The 24,159-nt window shown below is 40.0% G+C and overlaps 1 protein-coding gene across 1 annotated transcript in view; it reads right to left on the bottom strand.

The window, feature by feature from the left end:
- Window positions 1–24,159, bottom strand: part of fras1 (Fraser extracellular matrix complex subunit 1) — a gene marked incomplete in the record, with an annotated part of 388,110 nt that overhangs the window by 81,150 nt on the left and 282,801 nt on the right. The window contains 9 exon segments of the mRNA XM_036144334.1: window positions 515–762; window positions 3,219–3,341; window positions 3,505–3,636; window positions 6,615–6,647; window positions 7,054–7,191; window positions 9,849–9,963; window positions 11,899–12,015; window positions 22,594–22,772; window positions 23,834–23,993. Coding sequence (XP_036000227.1) covers window positions 515–762; window positions 3,219–3,341; window positions 3,505–3,636; window positions 6,615–6,647; window positions 7,054–7,191; window positions 9,849–9,963; window positions 11,899–12,015; window positions 22,594–22,772; window positions 23,834–23,993 — 1,245 coding nt within the window.

Genomic DNA, 24,159 nt, shown 5'->3' with positions numbered 1-24,159 from the left:
ACACACACACCACACTTTTCAGATTTTTATTTGCTTATCAAAGTTATGCAATACTTTGGATTGCTCCACCAAATAAAAGCCCAACAAATGTGAGAAGTTTTACATTTTTCATTAAAATGTTTAACCTTTTCAGACCTGGCTTTATACTGCAGAAAGGGAACTAAAAGTAAAATTTTCTTGGAATTAGAATATGTTTGCGTTATTTGAGCAGCATTGCCAGCTGAATGAGTATTTTTACCCCTAAAATAAGATAATTCGATATCCTGCACTTCAAATAAGATGACGGAGATGAATTGTTCTTATTGTAAGTGCAAAAATCACTCACCAAGAAGGAAATTAATGAATGATACTGTATTATACTAACTATTGTATAGACTCTATTTGCTGCTACAGCAAAGACAGAAACCGAGTGATTTCTTTATTTATTTTTTCCAGGGTTCAGATCCGAGGTTGTTAACTCCGCCATCATCCGTTTCTAAAAGCGTTTACCCAGCATGCATCCCTTCTCACTCACGGTGTAGGCCAGGTGTGAGCGTCTGATGACCGTGCTGCTTTTCTCTCCCACTTCCAGCGACAGCGTGGCGGCCGGGTCTCGCCGCGGCGCCTCGCCCGCCTCGCCCAGCACCGTCACCTGCACCACGGTGCTCGCCATGGAGATGCCGTCGCTGACCGAGAAGGACATGGCGTCATCCTGGGTGGAGAGGCCGGCGTGCCGGTAGAGCAGAAGTTTGCGGGTGACGTCGCTGAAGGTGAACGTGTCGCCTGAGGGGGGGGGGAAGGACGAGCTCTGGGTGAGTTTGTGGCTTTTTTTTAAAATCCACTCTGGGAATAAATGTGAACGACGACGTGTTTCATGGTCAAGCAGATGGCAGAGGGGTAAACATTTAAATCATATCTGACACCAATGGGCTCACTGCCTGCAAAACCGACTCAGCAAAAATCCAACATAACAGGTACTGACGTTGCTGTTCACACACAACAGCCTCGTATTCACCTGCCAGGTAAACGTGTAAAATCCCTTAAGAAAGAAATCTTTTAATGCAGCTGCATCATCTCCTGGAAAACATTAAGACAAATCAAACCTTTATTTTGAATTTGTTCATTTTGCGGGTACCGAAATTGTATTTTCAATAAAATCTCATATATTACACTCCAAAAAGGGAACTTAAAGTAAGAAAAATTTACTTGGAAATTAATTTTGTCCCCCTTGATTTGAGCAGCTAAATAAGACTATTTACCAATGGAATGAGTATTTTTACCCCTACAATAATATAATTAAATATCCTGCACTGGAAATGAGATGATGGAGATGAGTTGTTCCATTGGCAAATAGTCTTATTTAGCTGCTCAAATCAAGGAAAATACACTAATTTTAAAAACATTTTACTTACTTGTAGTTCCCCTTTATGCAGTGTAAAAGCTATATATAAATCTTGCATATAAAAGTTTAACTTGAATTCTTTAAGGTCAGTGTGTTTAGGAACCGTAACTAATTAATCCGCCACTTCCTGTTGCCCTGGAGCTTTAACTAGGACACGTCACTCAGACCCATTTCTACCGGACCCTCTTCACAAAGGGAAAGACAAGAGAACATGCCATTCAGTTAAAAGAGTTTAGAACAGCTGGAACTGTGAGAAACGTGCACAGTGAGTAGAATAATAACCACAACATCTATATGGTAGCTGGCTGTTTAGTAGTACTGCAAAAAGGGAACTGAATGCAATTAAAATATTCTTGAAATTAGTGTATTTGTCCTTGATTTGAGGAGGCAACTTTAAATGATCTGGCAATGGAATAAGATTTTTGCATTTAAAATAGGAACAACCAATCTCCATCATCTTATTTTATGTGCAGTATATCTAATCGTCTTATTTTAGGGGTCAAAATACTCTTTTTTCATTGGCAGATAATCTTATTTACCTGCTCAAATCAAGGACCAATACAGTCATTTCAAGAAAATTTTACTTACTTTTAGTTACCTCTTTGCGGTGAGGCATGTCGGTGCTTTTATAGATGAGCTTCGGCTTTTCAGCAACAAACGCCCCAGCAGGAGTTGTTGAAACGCAGAGGAGGAATAATGTTTAAAAAAAGCACCTAATTCCCGTTGTTAACTACGGTGCAGGATCCCTGATGCTGTGAGTGTGTTTATCTTCAAAACAACGTTAGAGCGCAGGACGTCATAAAAAAAACAAAAAAAAAGACAAAAACCTGTGGGTCACTTTCAAAGAACTGAGTTTGGGTTTTTCACCAGGATTAATTGCACATTTCATACGGCAACAGCAACACAGAGACGGATCTTCAGAGCCAAAATCCACATTTTGGTCAAAACCAAAAACAATATCCAGCAGGCTGAATATATGTTCTAGCTATCTATATCATTTTTTAACAGATTCGGATCTGAACGGAGGTAATCTGCTTTAATCCCACTTTACAGCGATATCTCCCCAGCAAATGGACAAAGTGTTGTTTATCACACTGCAAAAACAGATCTAAAAATAAGTAAAATGTTCTTAAAATTTGTGTTTTTGTCCTAGATTTGAGCAGGTAAATAAGATTATCTGAGTCTATACAATAGTTAGTATAATACAGTATCATTAATTAATCTCCTTCCTGGTGAGGGATTTTTGCACTTAAAATAAGAACAATTCATCTCCGTCATCTTATTTGAAGTGCAGGATATCTAATTATCTTATTTTAGGGGTAAAAATACTCATTCAGCTGGTAACGCTGCTCAAATAAAGCAAACATATTCTAATTCCAAGAAAATTTTGCTTTTAGTTCCCTTTCTGCAGGGTAAAGCCAGGTCTGAAAAGGTTAAACATTTTAATGAAAAATGTAAAACTTCTCACATTTGTTGGGCTTTTATGTGGTGGAGCAATCCAAAGTATTGCATACTTGAAATAAAATGATGGAGATGAGTTGTTCCTATTTTAAGTGCAAAAATCTTATTCTATTGGCAGATTATCTTATTTACCTGCTCAAATCAGGGAAAAATACACAAATTTTAAGAACATTTTACTTATTTTTAGTTCTGTTTTTGCAGTGCATAGGGAGAACTCTGCAGGCCGGTATAACTGGATATGCTTTCCCGTTGCAGCCGTCTCGTTATCGTTTAGGACGCTCTTATGTTGGAAATAAATTAGATGTAGTGGCAGTGAATTTGAAAACAGGCCGGACTTATATCCTTCTCTCTCTAAGCTTGTGATCGTTCTGGTTACCGTTACTCATGCGCATGTTGTCGTCAGTCCTCAGCAGCTCTCCGTGGACCGGAGCGTCCACCAGCTCAAACTCCAGGTCATCTGGAGCCGTGTCGGCGTCGCTCACCGCCAGCTGCTGGCCTCCTGCAGGAACACGGCAAAAGAAATAAAAAAAACACATAATACACCACCAAAGAAAGCTCAGTGGGATGTTTCTGCAGGGAGAAATCATCCTGATTGGAGAGGCTCTGCTGATAGACGCCTCACGATGTCCACTACTGACGCGTTTCGGCACATTTCCTCTCACCGAGGGTGGCTCGTCCCCCCATGCTGACTTCCAGCAGCGGGTCCAGGACCTGAAACACCGGCGGCTGCTGGTGGTTCGACAGCAGCAGGATCACAAAGTCCAGCTCAGGAGTGGTGTGTTCGCCGTCCGACACTGAGGCACAAAAAACACGAACGGATGCAGAGAAACTCAACAAAACGAACAAAGATCTGCAAAAACAGACGCAGTGAGATCGTTTGCAGAGGATCTTTTATATAATGAAATAAAACATGATCCCAGCACATTAGATTAGTGCTTCTCAAGTAGCGGAGCCTCACATTTTTTCTTCCAGAAAATACTACAGTCAGTACTATGATGAATACTATTAATACTCTCCTAAAAAAAGAACAAAACTTAATGTAACTGAAGTTAAACTGATATTATTTTTGCCATGTGAGGTTCATAGCTAGTTAAAAGTCGGGCTAAAAGCAATTTATATTGTTGTAATATTATATGGTTAAAAAAGTGTACCATTGTTGAAACATTCTAGTTGTTAGAAACCATAGTTATATGTAATAAATTAACCCATATATATGGTGTACATTTTAAAAGGGATTCTAGGTAATCTTCAGAACGACAGCATTAGTGCATTAAAACAATAAAAGTTGCATTTTTTACCTATTTTATTGGGAGTGGGGGGTGGGGGGGGGTTGAAATTTGAGAACCACTGGGTTAAACCCAACTATAACTACAAACCTGCATGTTTTACACTGTAAATGTTTAGAAACTGAAAGAAATCACCTATTTTAGTATGTGCATGCTAACATTTAATACAGTGCTGGACACCATGAATTAAAACTGAAATATTAAAGCGGCCAACTGGTTATTATTATTATTATTATTATTATTATTATTATTTTACTGAACATTTCAAGTTACATTTTATCGAGATTTTTATGATCAAGCGATCCATCCTTGAAACGTTAGAGGACTAATTTGATATTTTGTCCAATTGCACCAGCAATGCAGAGTTGGACATAGTCTGCACCAGTGTGCATTAGTTGGGGACGGTGGGCAGACGTCCCATGAATCTGTTAAAAAAGAGAGGAAGAGCCCAACCCCCCCTAAACATGTTCTGAGCTGAATCTGGAGCATGAGAGGGTGAACTGGCTAACGACATCAGAAATTCTGCTGTGTTGATAATAATTGTGAAACAGATATCTTATCAGAGATTCAACCTTATTTTATTCTTTCCTTTCTTTTTCATCTGTGCTTCCATCACTGTGACCTTTAGCACTTGGAGCAATGCCCTGTGTGTCCATTGCGAGCATCTGCTGCCAGCTGGCTGAATATTATATTAGCATGTAAAATGCAACACTTGAAATATATTAGCCAACAATTATTACGCTGCAAAAAGTCTTTTGAGAAATGCACACGCTGATATTTGCGATAAAGTGTGCAGTCCAATTATCGACTCCACTGGTAAGTTTGTTTAACAACAAAACAACAAAGAGGTCAATTTGACTAATTGCCTTTTTTATCCTTGTATAATTTTCTTAAATTTAAATTTAAATCAGGAACTTCTTTCATGGTCAGTCGGCAGGATGTGAGCCTCAGACAGAAAGTGTTCTTTTAAGATTGTAGTATATGTGTTCTTAAACTGCAAAATGGGAACTAAATGTAAACTTTCTTGAAATTAGTCTGTTTTTCTTTGATTTGAGCAGCTAAATAAGATTATTTCCCAATAGAATTAGTATTTTTACCCCTAAAATAAGAACCTTGTGGACCTTGCCAGAGAAGCTGAAGCTGTTATAGCTACAAAGGGTGGATCGAAGTCATACTGGATCCTATAGAACAAACTTAAGGCCCGTGGGCCGAATCCGGCCCGTCAAGGCATTTTATCCGGCCCTCAAGAGCCAAAAAAGGCATATCATGTCATAAAGTAGAGGCATATATCCTTTTAAAGTGTATAAAGTGGCTAAAACTGGGCCTCCTGTAGCGAGTGTTGATTTTTTTAACTGTGTAGTAACATCATCCTGCCACTAGATGTCAGTTTTCCCACAACACAAAGACAAGCCAGAAATGTCCAAAAAGAGAAAAAAAGTGATGCAGAATGATGAGTTTAAAGTGTAACTAAACCCAATATCAACTTTTATTTTGCAGATAAACTGTATAAACTGGGCCTAAGGTGCTACTTTTATGTTACTGTGCATTTGTTTTATATTTCTATGTGAACTGAAATGAAATTCTGAAATCAAAAGTATCATCTTTACAGGAGCAACCGGCCCTTTTAATGACTTCATGATGCCAAAGTGGCCCAATATAGAAATTAGTCTGACACCCCTGCTATAGATTAATTATGGGATGTCACTGAAGTACATATGCGGGTCAAGGCAGGGGAGCAAATACTTTTGGCAAAATAGTGCATGTCTGCATACGGGTACAATCTACACAATTATTGAAACTAAAGCAGTTATTTTCATGTAAAACGGTTGAATGAGGCAAAATGATTCGTGATTTTATACCCTATAATTGAATATTCGCTGAAAGATCCAGGGTCTAAATAAGTAACTAAAGCCTTGTCTGCTGGCTACAAGAGAAAAGACCCAAAATAAAGCAAAACCCTGATTAACAGATTAACACACAGACGGGCTTCCAGGCGGAGAGTGTCTAGGGATGTCAGTGATACCATCATGGGCTTATTATTCCTGAGATCCAACCTGGATGGATGGATGAAAAGATGGATGGAAGGCCGAATGAACAGACCTATGATTAAAGGGATGAACGCATGCAGAGATGGACGAATGGATGGATGGATGAGCAGATGAATGGATTAGATACTAAAGAAGAAAGATGCTGAAACTAAGGATATTCAAGGAAAGCCTGGACAGAAGAAAAATGAAAGACAAGTCATTTATGAAGAGCTGGAGAGAAAATTAAAGATTAATGGAGATCTTGATGAGAAAAATCCAAACAATTAAGCGGAGGTAAAGAAGAATACAGAGAACAAACACAGTGGGAGTAGGTGATGAGAAGTGAAAGGAAAAGTGTTTGGTTTGTGAAGAAGGAGAAGAAACAAGGACAGAGGGGAGACAATGTGCCTCCTTCAACTTGTCCTCTTTCCAGGTTGTAGGTGGATGAAGAATATTTACCTGTGAAATAAACACTGAGCGACTCTGGCAGGCCTGTCGGGGTTTAAAGAAAGGAAACCGTTACAGCTGGAAGGTGATAAAAGTAAAATAAAACACTTCACAACTTCACATTCAGGGGCTGTCACACTAAACAAATAACTTTAAAAAATAAGCAAGGACGCTTAAAAGCAGTGAAAAGGCAAAGAGGACGTGTTTCTGCTGCAAAGCTCCAAAAACCCGGATTAGGAAACATTTAACTCTGGCAGCTTTGATGCTGGATTATGGATTTTCCTTTAGAACCAAGGTGTCTTAAAAAAACAAACATCTGAACTGTCCAAACCGCCTACAGACTGCTTCTGAAACAAAGCTCACCTCCTGTGCTTCTTTCTAAAAGTCTCTCAGATGAGTTTATAAGAGATATTTTCACTAAAGTATACTTAATGACAGAGTAAAGTCGCACCAGTAAAGGAGTACTGGTGGAGCTCCTGGAGGTGTGATGGAGCCGGCGGCGGCCTGTAGATGATCTTTCCGGCGTTGACGTCAGCCTGGGTGAAGCGTTTCACTGCCTTGTGCGGTTTGTCTCGATGCTCGATGACTCCTGAAAGAACCACAGGGGACGAAAAACTTTACTTCTCTGTCATAGCAAATATCTGGCAGAAATGAAATTCTTCTTCTAAGTGGGACTCCAAAATATCAAAAAAAAATCATACATAGCTCTGGTCTAACAGCTGTGTGATATTTAAAAAATGCAGATTGAAACACACCTCCAGAGATGGACTTCCTTGTTGTAACATTGTCAGTTTCAGAATTAAAATAGTAAAAATGTAGCCTCGTGAGACCATCCTGATCTCGCGAGGTTTCAAGGTTTCACTCGCAGATCAGTCTGGCTACTCTCCGTTAAAGAAAATTTGGAGCCGTTCACCAAACGAACGTCCAATCAGCGTTGGCTTTGAGGCGGGTTGAGGTGTGACGCAACGAGAAGCGCGTCAGTTCAGTCTAAAGAACATGGCGCCTTCAGCCGATGAAACTAGCGTTAGCGTGGCTATCGAGCAAGTTTTATCGGAATTACAGAGTATTTCTTTGCTGAGCTAACGAGCCTTTACCTGCAGCAGCAAGAGTAGCTTGGCTTGTGGTTGTGTTTTCGTCGTCGCTCGTAACAGAGTGACGACGAAGCATGTTGACGAGTACGTCATATGCTTCGTTGATCTGATTGGTTTATTTGGCCCGTCTATCACCAACATAGGCCAATCAGCTAACCAGTATTTTCGCCCCTTCCCAAAATTACTTCAACGGAAGGTTTCCAGATGGATATGCGGAGCAAATCTATCTGGCGGCGTCAGGTTAGTAAAAATCAGCATTCTTATTAAAATGATTAAATTTTAATTCCCTTCCCGTTACAAGCTGTTAAACGTTAACTCAAGTTTAAATGGTGTGTTAATAAAAAGCCTCCAACAAAGGATTGCACGCGACAGAAAGAAACGAAAAGTTATGAAATTTCAAAATCTTAAAGATTATTTTTATGCAGCGCCGGACGGTACTTGAGGATGGATTAAAACCAAGATAAACCAAAGTGATGGAGTGGTAGATGAACAAAGGATATTACGTTAAATATTTTTCCAATATAAATTTTGATTTTTATTTAATGTTTCTCCAAAACTGGACAAACTGAAGTCCACTTTAAGACTTTTCCAGACTGGCAGCCAGAACCTTGAATCTGACTGGTGTATGGAGCTGGTGCTGCAGATAAAATGAGTTGATTCCCTAAAAAAAAATCCTCTGGCCCCTTAACAAAGCTAATGTCTGACTTAAACCTCTCTTCTGATATAAAAACACTAGAATAAAGAGCACCGGTTTTCTCTTAGAAAAATGTTTCTGAATCTAACCTCCCTCCTCTCCTCAGCATGACTCGGCGCTAATTGAGCCGTCCATTAGTCTCTGAAAGTGAGCTGTTGTAAAGCATTTCTCCGTTTTATTAGACCGAGTGGCAAGTTATGCAGCAGACTGACAGACACTGAAATGACCCTGTTTAGGTCTGAGTGGTGCATTAAAATTTAGCAACAGTTAAACTAGCTTCTAAATGAAGGCGTTTGGGTGGTTGGGATGCTTCAGAATCCTGCTCCAGTGGAAGAAGGTCATTAAGTCAATTATGCAAATATACTTTTCCTTATAAGGAAATCAAAAATCATCTTCTACTAATTTTACATGTTTATTAACAGTTCTCCAGACTTGTGTGTGTGTGTGTGTGTGTGTGCATACTTGTTTTTGTTGTTAATTTAGGACCTCCTTGGTATTTTAACTCACCTTCAGAAGACCAATGGGCCTTATGGGGACCAAAGTTCGGTCCTGATTCAATAGACCCCTGTTTTTAGAGGTATGGTCCGCATTACATTTCTACACATCTACATTTCTAATATGTAGGCCTGTTACCCGTAATTATTAGAGTTAGGCAGAGGTGGGTAGTAACTAGTTACATTCACTGAGTTACATTTACTTGAGTAACCTTTTGAACAAAATGTACTTTTAGGAGTAGTCGTAGTAGTATCATTAAGATCATTGTAAGATCATTGAATAATGAACAGACTTGTTTTTACAAAAAGTGCACCAGAGACACGCCTACAGTTTATGTTTAAGTGAGACCGATCTTGTTTGCACACAAGCTTTGTTGTTTTAATGTTATTTTCAGTCTGCTGAAATCATTTGAATTGAACATACAATGAACGGTATTGTTATTGGAAATATTTTTCACTTTTCTAAATTTCTGTATATACATCAACTGCTGTAAATTGTTCGTTTCATTGGTATAATTCAATTAAATTCAATTCAATTTTATTTATATAGCGCCAAATCATGAAACATGTCATCTCAAGGCACTTTACAAAGTCAAGTTCAATCATATATTATTATGCTGAAAAATATTCAGAAAAGTGTTTCCCCTGTCTGAATTTGTTATTTTGTCATTTTTATTTTTTTTGGTATGTTTTTTAATTTAAAATACCAGAATTTAAACATACCTTTATATTTTTGTCTGTCTGATAACAGCACTTTTAATTATTAAATCAGTTGTCATGATTAATTACTCAGTACTTTAGTGGCCTTCCTACTGAATACTTGAGTAATTTCTTGGTTAGGTACTTTTTACTTTTACTTGAGTAAAATATGTCAACTCTATCTACCCCTGGAATTACGGTAAATAGGCATTAGGCACAAAAGTCCTACTATGGGTAGAAATCAAACTTGTGTGTGTGTGTGGCTCACCTTGTCCTGGCAGGAGTGGTTTGGTGATGTTATAGATGAGCTTCTCACTGGGAGTCCCAGAGTCGATGAAGGAGAGAGCTGAAGGTGTTATTTCTGTCACCTGATCCTCCAGAGCCTCAAGAAACAGACACAAATTAATCGATTAAGACGGGAACACAGAAAATCCAGCAGCTACATATGAAACCAACACGACAGACTCAGATCCCACCAGTGTCACCATGTCCAAGACATGAACCTCTCTATAAAGTCGTGTTTTAGGGTTTTAGGACCTATATCCCTATATAACTTGGTGCAGACTAAAGTCTCCACACCATGGTAATGACAAGCAAAAGTTACAATAATAAGGAATTTCTTGCCTTAATGAGGCAAAACAATTTTTTAAAACAGACTCTTTGTGAGTGGATTAGTATTTTTGTACCCATTTTAATAGAAACATTTTCATATACGCTCAATTATATTCATACATTTATCTAAATCTTTTATTATGTAGTACTTAAATCACTCCTTTTCACAAATAAAACACTTAATAATCAAGCTCCATCATTTACTACTGGTGGTTCCAAGAGGTTCTTAATGTATTAATGCTCTATTTCTCTCACTCTGCTACATTTTCCTACTACTCTCCATTTTTGTTACTATTTGTTTTGTTCATCCTCTTTTTTTCCTCTTTATAGTAACAACATCTGGCCTGGAGTTCGGTTTAGCTGTGACAACATCCTGGAGGATCTGTTGCTGTCAATAACTTCACCTTCTCTTTCGACGTATGATACACTTGACTCAGACTTTTGTTTTTAACCCTGTCTCTCTCCTGGTCAAACCAATTGGATGAGCTTTCGCTGTCACTAACTGCATGTGCTCCTTGCCATTTTTCATCCTTTAGACTTAAAAACGGTCTCACAGCTTATTTGCTTAGTTGTGTTTCTCTCCCGGATGAAGCCACTAAAGGAGCTACAACAGCCATTAACCCTCTTATTTATCTTTTATATAGAAAGTATTCCTGGATCAGTGCTACTGTGGTTGTTCTTTGCGTGCTCTGTCTTATCAAACCCCCAGACGATCATTGCAGATGGTAACTGGGCCTGGTTCTTGTTCTGCTGGCAGTTTTTTACTGTCAAATGGGAGTTTTCCTCTCCCCTGTCGCTGCATGTGTGCTCAGTAAGAGGGATTGCTGCCAACCAATGGTAATGGTGTATGTAGAGGTTTAACCCTGGATGGATTAGAGAAAGTCTTGTGCACCCAATTTATGCTTGTTGTATTAAATTCCGACTTTCATCAAACATAATTTTTTGTTTGAACACTGATTGAGCTGGATAATGTTATCAGCTATTATAGAGCTCATTCTCCTCCTAAAGTCTTATGATCCAAAGTTTGCTTAACGTTTGAGATAAAATTGGAGCTTTTAGATAATTATTGCTTGAATCTGAAACCCTGTTATTTGATTAAAGCACCACAGAGGATAAACCTCATAACCTTCTCAATATTTGACATCCTTTTCTCAAGTATCTACACTTGTCTTTCCAACTCGTCCTCCTCTGCTCCTTTCAGCTTTCCTTATCCACCCGTCTTCCATTCACCCAGAATCTCTCTTGCCTCTACTGAGCTTCGATCCTCCTTTCCTTACTCGCGTCAATCTGGAAACATCACAATCAATAGGTACGCCTGCCTGACCTCAACTACCAACCTTTCCATCACTGCTGCACATAATAGGAAGCTGATCCAGGATGGAACAAAGAGTTAGCTTAAAACTTTCCAATCAATGGACAGTTAAACTACACTGCATTAAGAGATATGCCTCGAAGGGAGAAGAGGTTGAATAACGCTACGTTGTAGCGCAAGCTATTTATTGGATTGATGATGGAGGCGTCGCAATCACCAGCCAATCAGGATTGGTGTATTGAGATACAAGCTTCTGAGGAATACGGCAAGGGGCATATCCCATAGTGAGAAATCGAAACGATTGTTATGAGTGACAACTGTTTTTATCAGGATTTTTAAAAAAAACCTCAGTGGTCAGTGATATCTAAGTGTGTTTGTCTTTGCTTTTGCTCACTGTGATCTGGAGGTCGCAGTCTGGTGCCAGCTGTGGAAATCCTGGGATCTGAGGTAGAACTCCGATAGTGAACGTCTGGGCATCGCTCTGTATGAGAGGGGAAGCATCTGCGGAAACCTGCAGACACAGAGAGACAGAGAAACTGTTTTATATCAGAGGCTGAAAACCCTTCTTTTCATGAAAATCCATCTGCATCTTAGTATATTTGAATATCAACAAATTAATTTATTTCAGTAATTTAATTTTAAAATAATTTTTCTTGTAGTTATGTAGATTCTCCAAATACACATTTGTTAAAAGAGGATAAACAATAGAAGGTCTTTTGCAAAAAAAAGACAAGAAAAAAAGCTGGTTGTTCACAGACTGCTTTGTCAACATTTGTTGTCATTTTATCTTTTAACTTTTTGTTCTCTGTCATTTTTCTCTTCATAGAAGGTACACCTGGTCTGGCGTTCTGTTAGCTGTGACATCATCAGGGGAGGCAGATCATCCTCTATTACCATCTAACATAGAAAGTACTCCTGGGTCAATGTGAGCTTCTGAGCTTTCTGTGTCTCTGCTCTGTCTTCTCTACCATAGAAAGTACTCCTGGGTCAATGTGAGCTTCTGAGCTTTCTGTGTCTCTGCTCTGTCTTCTCTAAGCCCCAGTGGGTGGAGGCAGATGAGCGTTCACTCTGAGCCTGGTTCTGGTTCTGCTGGAGGTTCTCCTCCCTGTTAAAGGGGAGTTTTCCTCTCCACTGTCGCTTCATGCATGCTCAGTATGAGGGATTGCTGCAAAGCCATCAACAATGCAGACGACTGTCCACTGTGGCTCTACGCTCTTTCAGGAGGAGTGAATGCTGCTTGGAGAGACTTGATGCAACCTGCTGGGTTTCCTTAGAGAGGAAACTTTCTCACCAACCTGGAGGATCTGATGGAGTCTGACTTTGGAAAGAGCTTTTGTGCTGTGAATTGGTGCTATATGAATAAAGGTGAATTTAATTGAATACTCATGGGAAGTCGAGTGGAAAGAAAAGATGTGGTAGGAAGAGATGGGCCAATAGCAGGGATAACTGTGACCTTGAGGCGATTGACAAGCATTCAATTAAAAAATGAACTTGAGTGAACTTCACAGAATTGGACTGAGGCGGGCGTCAGCACATCAAGCTGTATCTTCATAGAAAATGTTCCTCAGTGGTCCTCTTTTCAGACGAAAGTAAAGTTTGCATTTCATTTGGAAATCTAGGTCCTAGAGTCTGGAGGAAGACTAGAGACGTACAGAATCCACGTTGCTTGAAGTCCAGAAGGAAGTTTCCACAGTCAGGAATGATCTGAGGTGCCATGTCATCATCTGGTTCTGGTCCACTGAGTTTTCAGAAATCCACTCAAAGCAGGCATCTAATAGGACATTTTAAAGCACTTCATGCTTACTTCTGCTGACAAGCAGCAACAAGCGATGCTGATTTCATTTTCCAGCAGGACTTGGTACTGGCCCACACTGCCAAAGTTACTAAAAGTTGGTCCAATCACAGTAGTGGTTACTGTGCTTGATCGGTCAGTAAACTGGCCTGACCACAACCCCAGACAGAATCTATAGAGTACTGTCAAGAGGAAGACTAAAGACACCAGAACCAACAATGGAGATGACCCTAAGGCAATCAAAGCAATCTGAGCTTCCTGAACAGCAGAACCAGATGCTGATTGGCTCCATGCCACGCTGCACTGATGCAGTAATTCATGCAAAAAAAGCCCAAACCAAGTACTGAATGAACAGAAATGAATAAATTATGTACATGCCTGACATTTCTGCTTTTTCATTTTATTCATTTTCTAATTTTCAAAGACCTGAATTTGGTAATTCAGTGTCTGTAAAACAAAATAATCTGAATCACAAAGAATGAAGGCTTCAAATATTTAATTTTAAGTGTAATTAATCTATATATGAGTTTTGCTTTCTGATGATGTGATGAACAAGTAGACTACCGGAACTAAAGTTTTAGTTGTAAAACATTAGATTGATGCAAATTTTCCTGACTTTATCTTTTCCCCTCAAACACGTCTCTCATTTCTTGGAAGATGCTCCTGGATCGTTGTTTAAGTAAAATGTGTATTTCTACTTTTAAGTGATGTGGATTATTCTTTGAGTCGTCCAAAATACCCGACTAAAAAGAAAATTAAAGGAGCTCTTTTTAATCGGAGTATGATAAGATATCCTTTAAAGTAAAACCCGTCAGCAGGAACCAATGTGGTCTCCAGTGGGCCACTGGCATAAAGGTCACTGACCAAATCATTAAGACAGAATTGGGTGGTTTACCAGATCTATAGAGGTGAAAGAGAGAAGACATATCTTGCCAACATTTAGCTATAGTACCCTCTACTCCTACCAAAAAAAAACACAGACTGAGGAAATCAAAAATGTAATAATCAGTGTGACATATCAGCTACCAACTGTCCTGATATTTGTATACAAACTTCACAACAGAAAAACCGACAACCGACGTCTAATATGTGGGTCCGGGTAAACTGTTTATTGTTTCAGTGGAAATAAAGCATTAAAACAAAAACTCATGTGGCCAATCTAACCTGATAAATCATTAAAGAGAAATTAGTCTGACTTCTGCACTGATAATGGCCTGGAGAGAGGTCTGAGGTGTGATTGTTACCGAGTTAAAATCATCCCACTTCACTCATCCGTCAACGACCTCTGTCATAAAACTTTTACAATCCTGCAAAAAGAAACAAACAGAGTCGGCTTTTACTCCGACAGACGAAAGGAAAGTCTGTAAAAGCACTTTATGGAAGCACTGAGGTTAAAAGCGTGCTTTGAAAGTGGAGGCCGTTTACAAGAGCAACCGTTCGCATCCCTGAGGTCCTTCCTGGGAGAGACGCTTTTCTTCTCAACATGTTGTCTCTCAGCACTAATAGCCACTACTGCTGAGGGCGAAAGGAAAAAAGAACCCAGTCCTTCTTCCCCTGTTTGCTTTCTCATCCAAAGCTCAGACTTTTTTGCCCTCTTTGCTTTTACCTTTCAACCAATTAAAAGTTTTCAATTAGGCTTTGAGATTATGCTAACTGAAAGGCTGATAAGCGGCGATTGGATTAATCGGAGAGTTTAATCCTCTCAACCCTCTTCCTCTCACACCAGTTAAAAAAAGCTTTCTATTGGACCTTTATTGTCAAACAAGACCCTGAAGTTCGACCTGAAATTTGTGCTGCAACAGAACCCGCAGCGGTTCCTTTTGAATCCACGCTCTGTTGGCATCATTCAGCTTTTTCTCCTTTTTTTATTTTATTTTTTTACTCTTTTTGGGGGGTGGGGTGGGGGCTGGGTAAGTTTGAGAGCTTGCAGAGACGAAGCCTGGAGTCAGAGCCACCAATCACAAATAATGTGCTGTCATGAGAGTCATAGCCAAGTCAGCTGGATTTACTGAAGGCGGTGTCGCTGCAGTAAATTAATGGTACGTTCGATTCAACATAAATGCCATTCTCCTTATATACGGTGCTGTTTAAAAGTTTCTGAAGGTCTTCTTTTTTGGGGGGGGGCTTTGGTTGCTTTTTCACTCAACACAAACCCAGAACCCTGAAGAGGGTGCAGGATTTTCTGATCAGTACTGGTGGTACTGGTTTCTACAGGTGACAGCCATCTGCTGTGTTCTGTCTATGTTGGACTAAAACGGAATATCTGCATATAAAAAAAACGTAAAATCTCAACTTTCTTTACATCAGGTCATGACGTGTTACTTTTTGGGATCTTTTAGCCTACTTCATGTTCTGAGATGGGTTCTGGTTAACTGATTTCCCGATTCAACATGCAAGGCAATAATTAGGTGAGGGTGTGGCAAATTAAATTAAACTCAGCTTTCCAAAAAAGCAGATAATCACATTAAATTCATGATTTAGTGTGATTAACCGCTTATTGTTATAATATAACAATCAAACTCAGCTGATTGTTATGTTTTACACAAGGCGAGTGACACAGCTCGTTATGAGGCGGCAGCGCGCAAGTAGAGGCGCATAAAGTTTCACTGAACTGAAGTCATGCTTACACAAATACACTGCCAGGCCAAAAAAATTAAAAATGGCTACCAAAAAATAACTAAAAAATGGTCACATTCTAATTTTTTTCATGCTCCGTGAACCACTCTTTCAAAATTCCAGACCAATGAATCCTGGCAATGTCATCTTGGAATATGGAAGAAGATCATCCATGGATTGAATAACCTGGTCATTCAGTGTATTCGGGTCAGTCAGCTGACCTCATTCTTTGAGAAAATACTGTCGCTGAAGCAGACCTGACCAGCTGCAGCAACCTCAGATCATAGCACCGCCCCCACCGGCTGGTACAGCAGGCGCTAGGCATGATGGGTAAATCACTTCACCTGCACCTCTTCTTACTCTGAGGGAACAGGGTAAATCTGGACTCATCAGACCAGAGTCCAATCTTTATGCTCTCTGGCAAATTGAGTTTGGTTGTTCAGCGCTGGACTCTCAATTCAATACAATGTCGTACCGCGCACGTGACGTCACCGTCTCAAGAGCAACGCCCCTTTTGCCGCTTAGGTAGGGCATACAGGTAGAGAACGCCCGTAGCAACCAGCTATTACACGCACAACAGAAACAGCGATATGACCGACTTTGCAGCCGTTAAACTTTCCCAAGACGATGTCCCAGGCGCACGGATTACTGGTCGAACTGTCGAAGAACACACCAACCTTCAGCTCAAACGATGGCTTGAGGTTCGAGGGTTTAAAAAGATCGGAAAACGGGCCGAGTTGATCGAACGGTAAGCTTTGTTTTTTTTTTCCCCGCTCGGCGGTCATGGCGTCGTCGGCCGTTTTTTTTTGTTTGTAATCACCGTCCAGGAATGGGTATATGTTTAATGTTTGTCTTATTTGAAATGTTTTTGAGTAAGCTATCCTGGTAGCAGGGTATCATGTTAGCGCCTTCTACCATGACAGCCTATATGCTATCATGGTAGCAGGCGCTTCATTATCGGCCACCAAAATACTCTTACCTGTTCACTACTTGATGTCGCTGGAATTGGGTCAGGATGTTCTTCGGTTGGGCCCTTTCCTCCAACAAAATGCTTGTTACATATGTAGGTGAATTTGGTAACTTTTTCCGGGTTGAACTGTTGTGTAGGCCGACCGCCCCGGTGTACCAGCGCACATTTCTCCTTGGCAGTCTTGAAGAAAACATCCTTCATATGCGGCCGATCAGCGTACCTCGAGTCGCTGTTGCACGTTCCATAGCAACAATGTTTAAAAACCATGGTCTTAGATTTGGAAAAAGCAGTCGTTTACCGAGTAAAACCTAGGCTAACGCACGTCTCTTTTACAGCAAAACAGCGGCGGACTATGCAAGCTTGCCCTACTGCGTACCACGTGATGTGACGTCATCGTGACGTTACGTTTCTAAAAATAGCTCGCTCGCGGTACGCCATTCAATTCAATTTTACTTATATAGCACCAATTCATGAAACATGTCATCTCAAGGCACTTTACAAAATCAGAATCAATCAGATTAAACAGATTGGTCAAAAAAAATTTATATATCAAATTTATTTATATATTTCACTTATACACTCACGTTGGGTCCCTGCACGGTTCTCTTGGTGCCTTAAATAAGTTCTTTATTTTCATCATTGAAACTGTCCCGTTCTCGTCTGACTGCGTTTGGGTCCCATGAAAACATCAAACAGTTAAATTAGGCCGCGTCCACACGTGGACCAACGTGGACTAACGTGGTAAATTTTCATAAGCGATTAGGATAAATGTGGCAGACGGAGAGGAAACAGCTCCAATGAAAACGGTGCAGTATGTACGCCGGCTCCATTGGAGGCACACTGCCACAGAAATACACAGAAATAAACGGGCATGTGCAGACAACTCATGTGAAGTAAACACAGCAACAAGGCGGGGGCAAGGTAATTTTAATGTGGGTTGGCAGGCTCGTTAGAAAAGAGGACGCAGCCATAACAAAGCCAATATTTGTCTTAGACTGAACGCAACACCAGAGGGCGCCATCTTTGTTGTTATTTGTGAGAGGGAGGTGCATTGGATTACAGAGAGAGGCAAAACTACGGCGCCATCGTTTCAGAAAACACGAGGCTCTCACGTTCCAAAAAAAAAGTAAAAAACAAAGCAACTGGACTTGTTTTCCGTAGTTGAAGACGTTTCGCTTCCTCTCCCGGAAGCTTTCTCAATTCAAAAAGTCTGGAGTAATGTGGAGTAACAAGCTTTATACTATTGTCCAACAAAGGCCTTGTAATGGCTTAGATAACATGCAGATTCAATCAAAACAGGTCCACCCCTTAGTAATGGGCGGTCATTAAAGCCATTAAGCCAGCAGATTAAACCGAAACTGGTCCACTCCTCTGTAACGAGGAGTCGTTAGGGTCGTTATTGGCTTGGCTTAAAGGAACAATTAGGCTCACACGTACACATGGAAACATGAAACCAGCGTTTTGAAATTAATCCACTCTGGGATCCGGTTTCAAAAATTATGGTTTAAGGTCCCTCAAACCAGCGGATCCATGCGGACGTACAGCCTAGACAACAAAATAGCTTTGCAGATACACCTAATCTCGCTCCCATGTGGATGGGGCCTGGGTTTACTAAAGTTAATGGCTGTATAGGTCTGCTAACAGGTTACCAAAAGTCAACCCCCACCTCGACTGCCTTGGTAATTACACTCTTGTAACAACAGTCAAAAAAAATACCAAAGAATGAGAAAAGAAGCACCAAACTACCATGACTGAAGGAGCTGAAATCTATGCTTTGATAAACTTCACAAAACTCAAAACGTTAGACATTTCCTTTTCTCTGATAACTTAGAAAGCTATTGCTGCTAGCTTTGAGGCATTGAAAGATAATTAGGTGTTGCTATGAGCTTTAGGCTGCCTCTTCTGTTTGTCTAATGAAGGTGAAAAGCACCTATTAATGCTGCATTACTGGGACTTTATTAGATTTAGAGCCAATCTGCAAAAAATGTGGCTGCATTACTGACGTTCAATATAAATCTTTGTAGGATTATCAGCTCAGTGCACTGGTTCTGAGGAAACAGAAAGAAAATAAAGCATAAAAGCCTTGGGAAAAAAAGTTAAAATACAGATATTAAAAGCAGTTTATTAGGTTGTTTGACCAAAAGCAGCTATAAACCAAAATGCTTCACTCCTGATTTGATGGCGTCAACAGTTTGTTTCAAAGCATGGAGACTAAATGGTGCCTCGCCTTGTTTAGTTCTGGTTCTGGAACTCCTGCTTGAGCACGTCTCCGAGGACCTGAGCAGTCCAAATAGTACAGAGTGTGGTCCGTGTTTACTTCCTTGTTCCTGAAATGGTACAGCCCAGAACTACTGCAGTTCAGAGTGTGGTCCGTGTTTACTTCCTGGTTCCTGAGCCAATCACATAAGAGCTCTCAGGGTTCCCAAAACAGAGCGCACCATTTGGTATTTTATGTTGGCAAAAGAGCAGCAGCCCGTAAACAGACGGCTGTTAGTGGCAGGCTGCTGTACTGATGTGAAGCACGAAGTTTCATTATTACTACTATTATTATACTATTATTACTTTAAGATCTGGTTCTGATATGATCCATATTCCTGATGTAGGTCAGGACTCATTTTGCAGCATTTTGGATACGCTGCAGCTGCCTGATTGATTGCTATTTCAAAAGAGACCAATAAAGACAATAGCCGCTCTACCATTAATGTTTTTATGCACATTTTGCAGTAATGCATTAGAAAAGGTTAATGCAAATGGCAAAATTCAAAATAACTTTGCTTAAGGTGGTTTTTGGCTTTTCTGGAAAATATTTAATAAGCAAAATGGGAAACACATTTGCCGAATAAGTAACATTTTGTCGCAGTCTTCCCAGATATTCCCACAATCAAATGCATTTCTTTCTCTACGTCTCCAGACTACATATAAGATCGCTGTTGCTAGTTGACATAACAGAACAATTACCACTTGTCATCAACACATCCCTAAACACCTCAATTTTTCTCGGATGTGTGCTCCATGCTAGTTTTTAACCTCTACTTCCTGCTTATTACAGCCGGACATAACATTAACTTCTGGCGAAGTTACGTTTTGCGTAGCCTGATTAAATTATTTTTTCTTTTTTGCATCATTTTAAAAGTTTGCTCAAAGTTTGCATGATAACTGGATGGAAACAGCGACTGTTGCACTAATCTAACCAGCTGTAAATAAAGACATGCAGACATTTTCTAACAACAAACCCTTTGTTGTGGCAATGCTTTTAAGATAAGCTGATTTAGTGAAAGACTTTTTGCGGTTGTCAAAATTCAGATCAGACTCTGCATCCATTCCTTCATGCTCTGTGGTTGTTGGACTCTGATGAGATTAGTTGAGCGCTGACATCAATCTAACGTTTTTGGCACCAAATATGATGATTTCTGTCTCATCTGCATTAAGCTGGAGGAAATTCTCCCTCATCCTCTCGTTTTCCATTACAGACACACTGAGTGCAGTGTAAAAACTAAAGCTTTTCACATAAGGGGCATTTTTTCTTTGAACAACACAGTTTCACAGAGTTTTAAGGAAAGAAAAAAGAAACCAGAGGAGGGAGTTAAAGGTGAAAAAAAGATTGATTGTGGGATACAGAAGTAAGAGGGCGATGTGGTGGAAAGGTCAGACTCTCCTAGAGAGGAACGGTGGTGGTAAACTTTGTTTGAACTCCAGAAAACACCACAAAGAGCATAAAGTCAAAGTAAACAACAGCATGAGTCTTTGTCACTGTTTCCTCTTTGGATTTGTTGTTTTTCCCCTGCAGTTTTTTTTTTTTACTACCAGCTTACATTTTTAATCATCTTCTGCTGAAAAACTTCAAAAGGGGTTTTGATATTTGGTTCGCTTTGTGACCGGAGGAATGCAAAGTAAGCCAAGCTCAGAATGAATATTGATATTTGAAGGGAAGAACATGTCAGAGAGGTTAAGGTGCTGAGTTTTAAGACACCAAATTACACAGATCTTAATCCATGCATTAAAAATACAACCTTTCACTAGAATAAACTAAACGCAACCCAAACCAAAGTCCAATTAAACATTTCAACTATGACTTTTAGTGCCTCTGGAAAGTACGTGAGTGGTAACCAAGGCAGGCTGAAACAAGAGTGTCACCACATCTCTAAAGGGCCGTTTACACACCAACCAGATGTTTGGGAGTGACACCAGAACATGTGGAGTTTGGTAGAGTCTCCTGAGGCTTTAACTAGGACGCTGTGCTTTGGTCAGATGAAATGACGATCAAACGTTTCAGAAACAAACACTCCTAGAGCCCACAGTAAATGTGGTGGAGGATCAGTGATGCTGTGGGGAGAATCGACCGTACTGCGGTCAGCTCAGGTTTTTTTTTTCTGAATAATGTGGTGTTTCCTATTGTAGACTTCTGTAGGGATAAAAAGACTCCTGAAACAGAAACTATATTTTACCATATTTACCATAAAAGGCAAAGGGATGTTTACAGCTTCAGTACTGGGCTCTCATACACAACAACGTGACGGGTAGATATCCGGATGCCAGAGAGCCCCATTCATTCCTCACACAGACACTAAGTAGGACCCATTGTGTGCCCAGTATTATATCTGCGTTCTGTTCATCACATTGGTGGAGAAGATCATACTATAATGTAGACGTGTCCAAACCGACACGTCTTCCCCTAATCAATCTAAGTATGTCAGGCTCTGTGTCTCCAGAGTCTGTTATCTATCTGTCATTTTCCATGATAACTGTCTCTGTAATCTCATAATCCTTAACAAAAGCCTTTGAAAAACCCGGATCTTTTAAATCAAACTCTTGTGTATTTTGTCTTGTCATTAAACTAAAACAGGTCATCTTCGGGTGTTTCGGCAGTATTTTTAAAAATGTGGCTAAATCAACACAGAAAGGCTCAACCAGACACAGAGTCAACCTGCTTAGCGTCTCATTCACAAGACCTAAAACTTTGTAAATAACCAGCAGGATGAGCTGAAGCAGAAAGAGCATCAGATCTATCCGGACGATATAGCGACGTTTTCAGAGATCTCTCTGTGTGCTCCAACCTTCCCAGATGTTGGGTGAGAAGACCGGAGGAGAAGGGAGACTGTATGAACAACAAGGCACGGCTAATTTTGTACCAAACAACTTCTTTACAATGGGATTTTTTTTCACTACTGAATTAATGGGCTTTTTGAAAACATTTCAGTGTGAAATTATGCTGCCGCATCAAATTATGTGTTTATTGTAGGGCTTTTAACGCGTCCTTGATGGGCGAATCTTTTGTAGTCTTTGCTTTAGATGCATAAAAAAATGCCGTGCTTTAGATGCATCCACCTGGTAGACAGAAAATAAAGATGCTGGTCTCCATTTATGCTTTAAAGCTGGAAGCATGTCTTGAATATAACTTGGAGCAGAAACCAGGACAGCTTTGGTTATTAGATGGTTTTCAACAAACTGGACATTGCATAAATACTTATAGTATGATAGTATTAAATTGAACATTTGACAGTTTATTTCTCAGTAAACGAGTCACACGTGTAGTAGTGTATGAGCTGTGTTAATGAAGATGTAGGTTTGAGGTTTAAATGCGAGAAACACAAGGCTGCAAGGGTTAGTTAGCAAAACATCAGTCAGCAGAACAACCAGCAAGGACCCCGGTTTTCCAGTTTTCAGCAGGAAGACGCCATCACACCATTCCCAGGTGGAGGATTAGCTCTGACCTGGAACTGGAAGGAGTCGCTGTCGTAGCTCGAGCCAAAGTGGTGGTACCAGACGGTGCCGTCGTTCACGTCCTGCTGGGTGAAAGATGCCGTCGACGTGAAGCGTTGGTCGTCGATCAGGGAGGGGTCCCAGCCTTCTGGTGGGCCGTCCGCTGGCATGGACACAAGCACCACCTCCCCTGGACGGAGGACGGAGGAGATCAACGTGTCGAATATTTCTAAATTAGTCATGGAGTGTAAGGAGCTTAAAAAAACGGGCACCATAAAAAAATCCTTAACATGAGAGACGCTGCATCTAGAATAACATGTGGTTTGCTTTTAGAGAAGGATTTAACACGTATTAATATGTGAAAAAATTGTATTTCAGTATCACAGTTTATAGAAACAGCTGCCAGTGTTAAAAGGAAAATTAGATCTTGATAATTTACTGGAAATAAACCTTATTTCCTGTTACTGCTTTTAAATTGTTTTTATTGTTTTATATTTGTGCATATGTATTAATTGGTTTTATTTTTGTAACCAGGTTGTAGTGTATTGCAGATTTCTGCCCGGGTCCCCCTTGAAAATGAGATCCAGACCTGGTTATATAGGACACTTTTTGACCAATCTGTATAATCTGACCCAATCTGTATAATATGATTGAACTTGATTTTGTAAAGTGCCTTGAGATGACATGTTTCATGATTTGCCGCTATATAAATAAATTGAATTGAATTGAAGTTAAATAAACGAAATAAAAAAAACAAAAAAACCTTAAAAGGGTTGAGAGTGTTAACACATCTAACATTATGGTCAAGTTAAAATACTTTGAAACTGAATAAAAAAAAGGAAAACTCTTAGGTCTGTATAAGGAATATGAATATCTTAAAGTCACATATCTTCAAACAGAAATGACCCAAATTAACTGTTTTTTCTTTTCATAAAAGGAGTGAATTATCAAATAAGAGCTGCTAGTTTCTCTGTAGAAATTTAGAAAAATGCATGAAACAATATTACATCTGATGCAACAAAGGCCGTCTTTTTTTTTTTTTTTAGTAAGGAGTAGAACATCAAACCCGACGAGTGTTGTGTGATAAACAGCGTCCTGAATAACTTGGAACCATATTTTCTGTTTGTCCTGAAGCGTGAAGAAAGCTGGGTTTCAAAGGACATTAATATATTCCAGCTGTGACATTGTGCCCCAATTCTTTAAAGAGTTTGCTTGTGGGAAAAATGAAAGTAGAGACACGAGTCTTCGTACCATATTTCGGTTGTCCATCTGAAGCGAGGATGGTGTAGACGATGTCGTCAGCGCCGACGCCCTTAAAGTCGGTCTGCAGATGCTTCTTGTTGAGGCACACCATGCCGCCCTCCTTCACCCAGGTCATGGGCAGAGACACCAGCTGAGGCGAGTCCTGAGGCTGGGAGAACAAACAGGTCAGAGTCAGACGGAGGTCATTTAATCAAAAGTCAGGCTTACGTTAACCAGACGTCCGCCTTTCACCATAACAACCTGAGGAATCTTCACACATGCGGCCTGACGGCAGCTCTAATCCTTCGAGGACGTGATATTTTTACTTTGCATTA

The sequence above is a fragment of the Fundulus heteroclitus genome, chromosome 12 (assembly GCF_011125445.2).
Source record: "Fundulus heteroclitus isolate FHET01 chromosome 12, MU-UCD_Fhet_4.1, whole genome shotgun sequence".
NCBI lineage: Eukaryota > Metazoa > Chordata > Actinopteri > Cyprinodontiformes > Fundulidae > Fundulus > Fundulus heteroclitus.
This window is presented reverse-complemented; position numbering and strand designations above follow the sequence as displayed.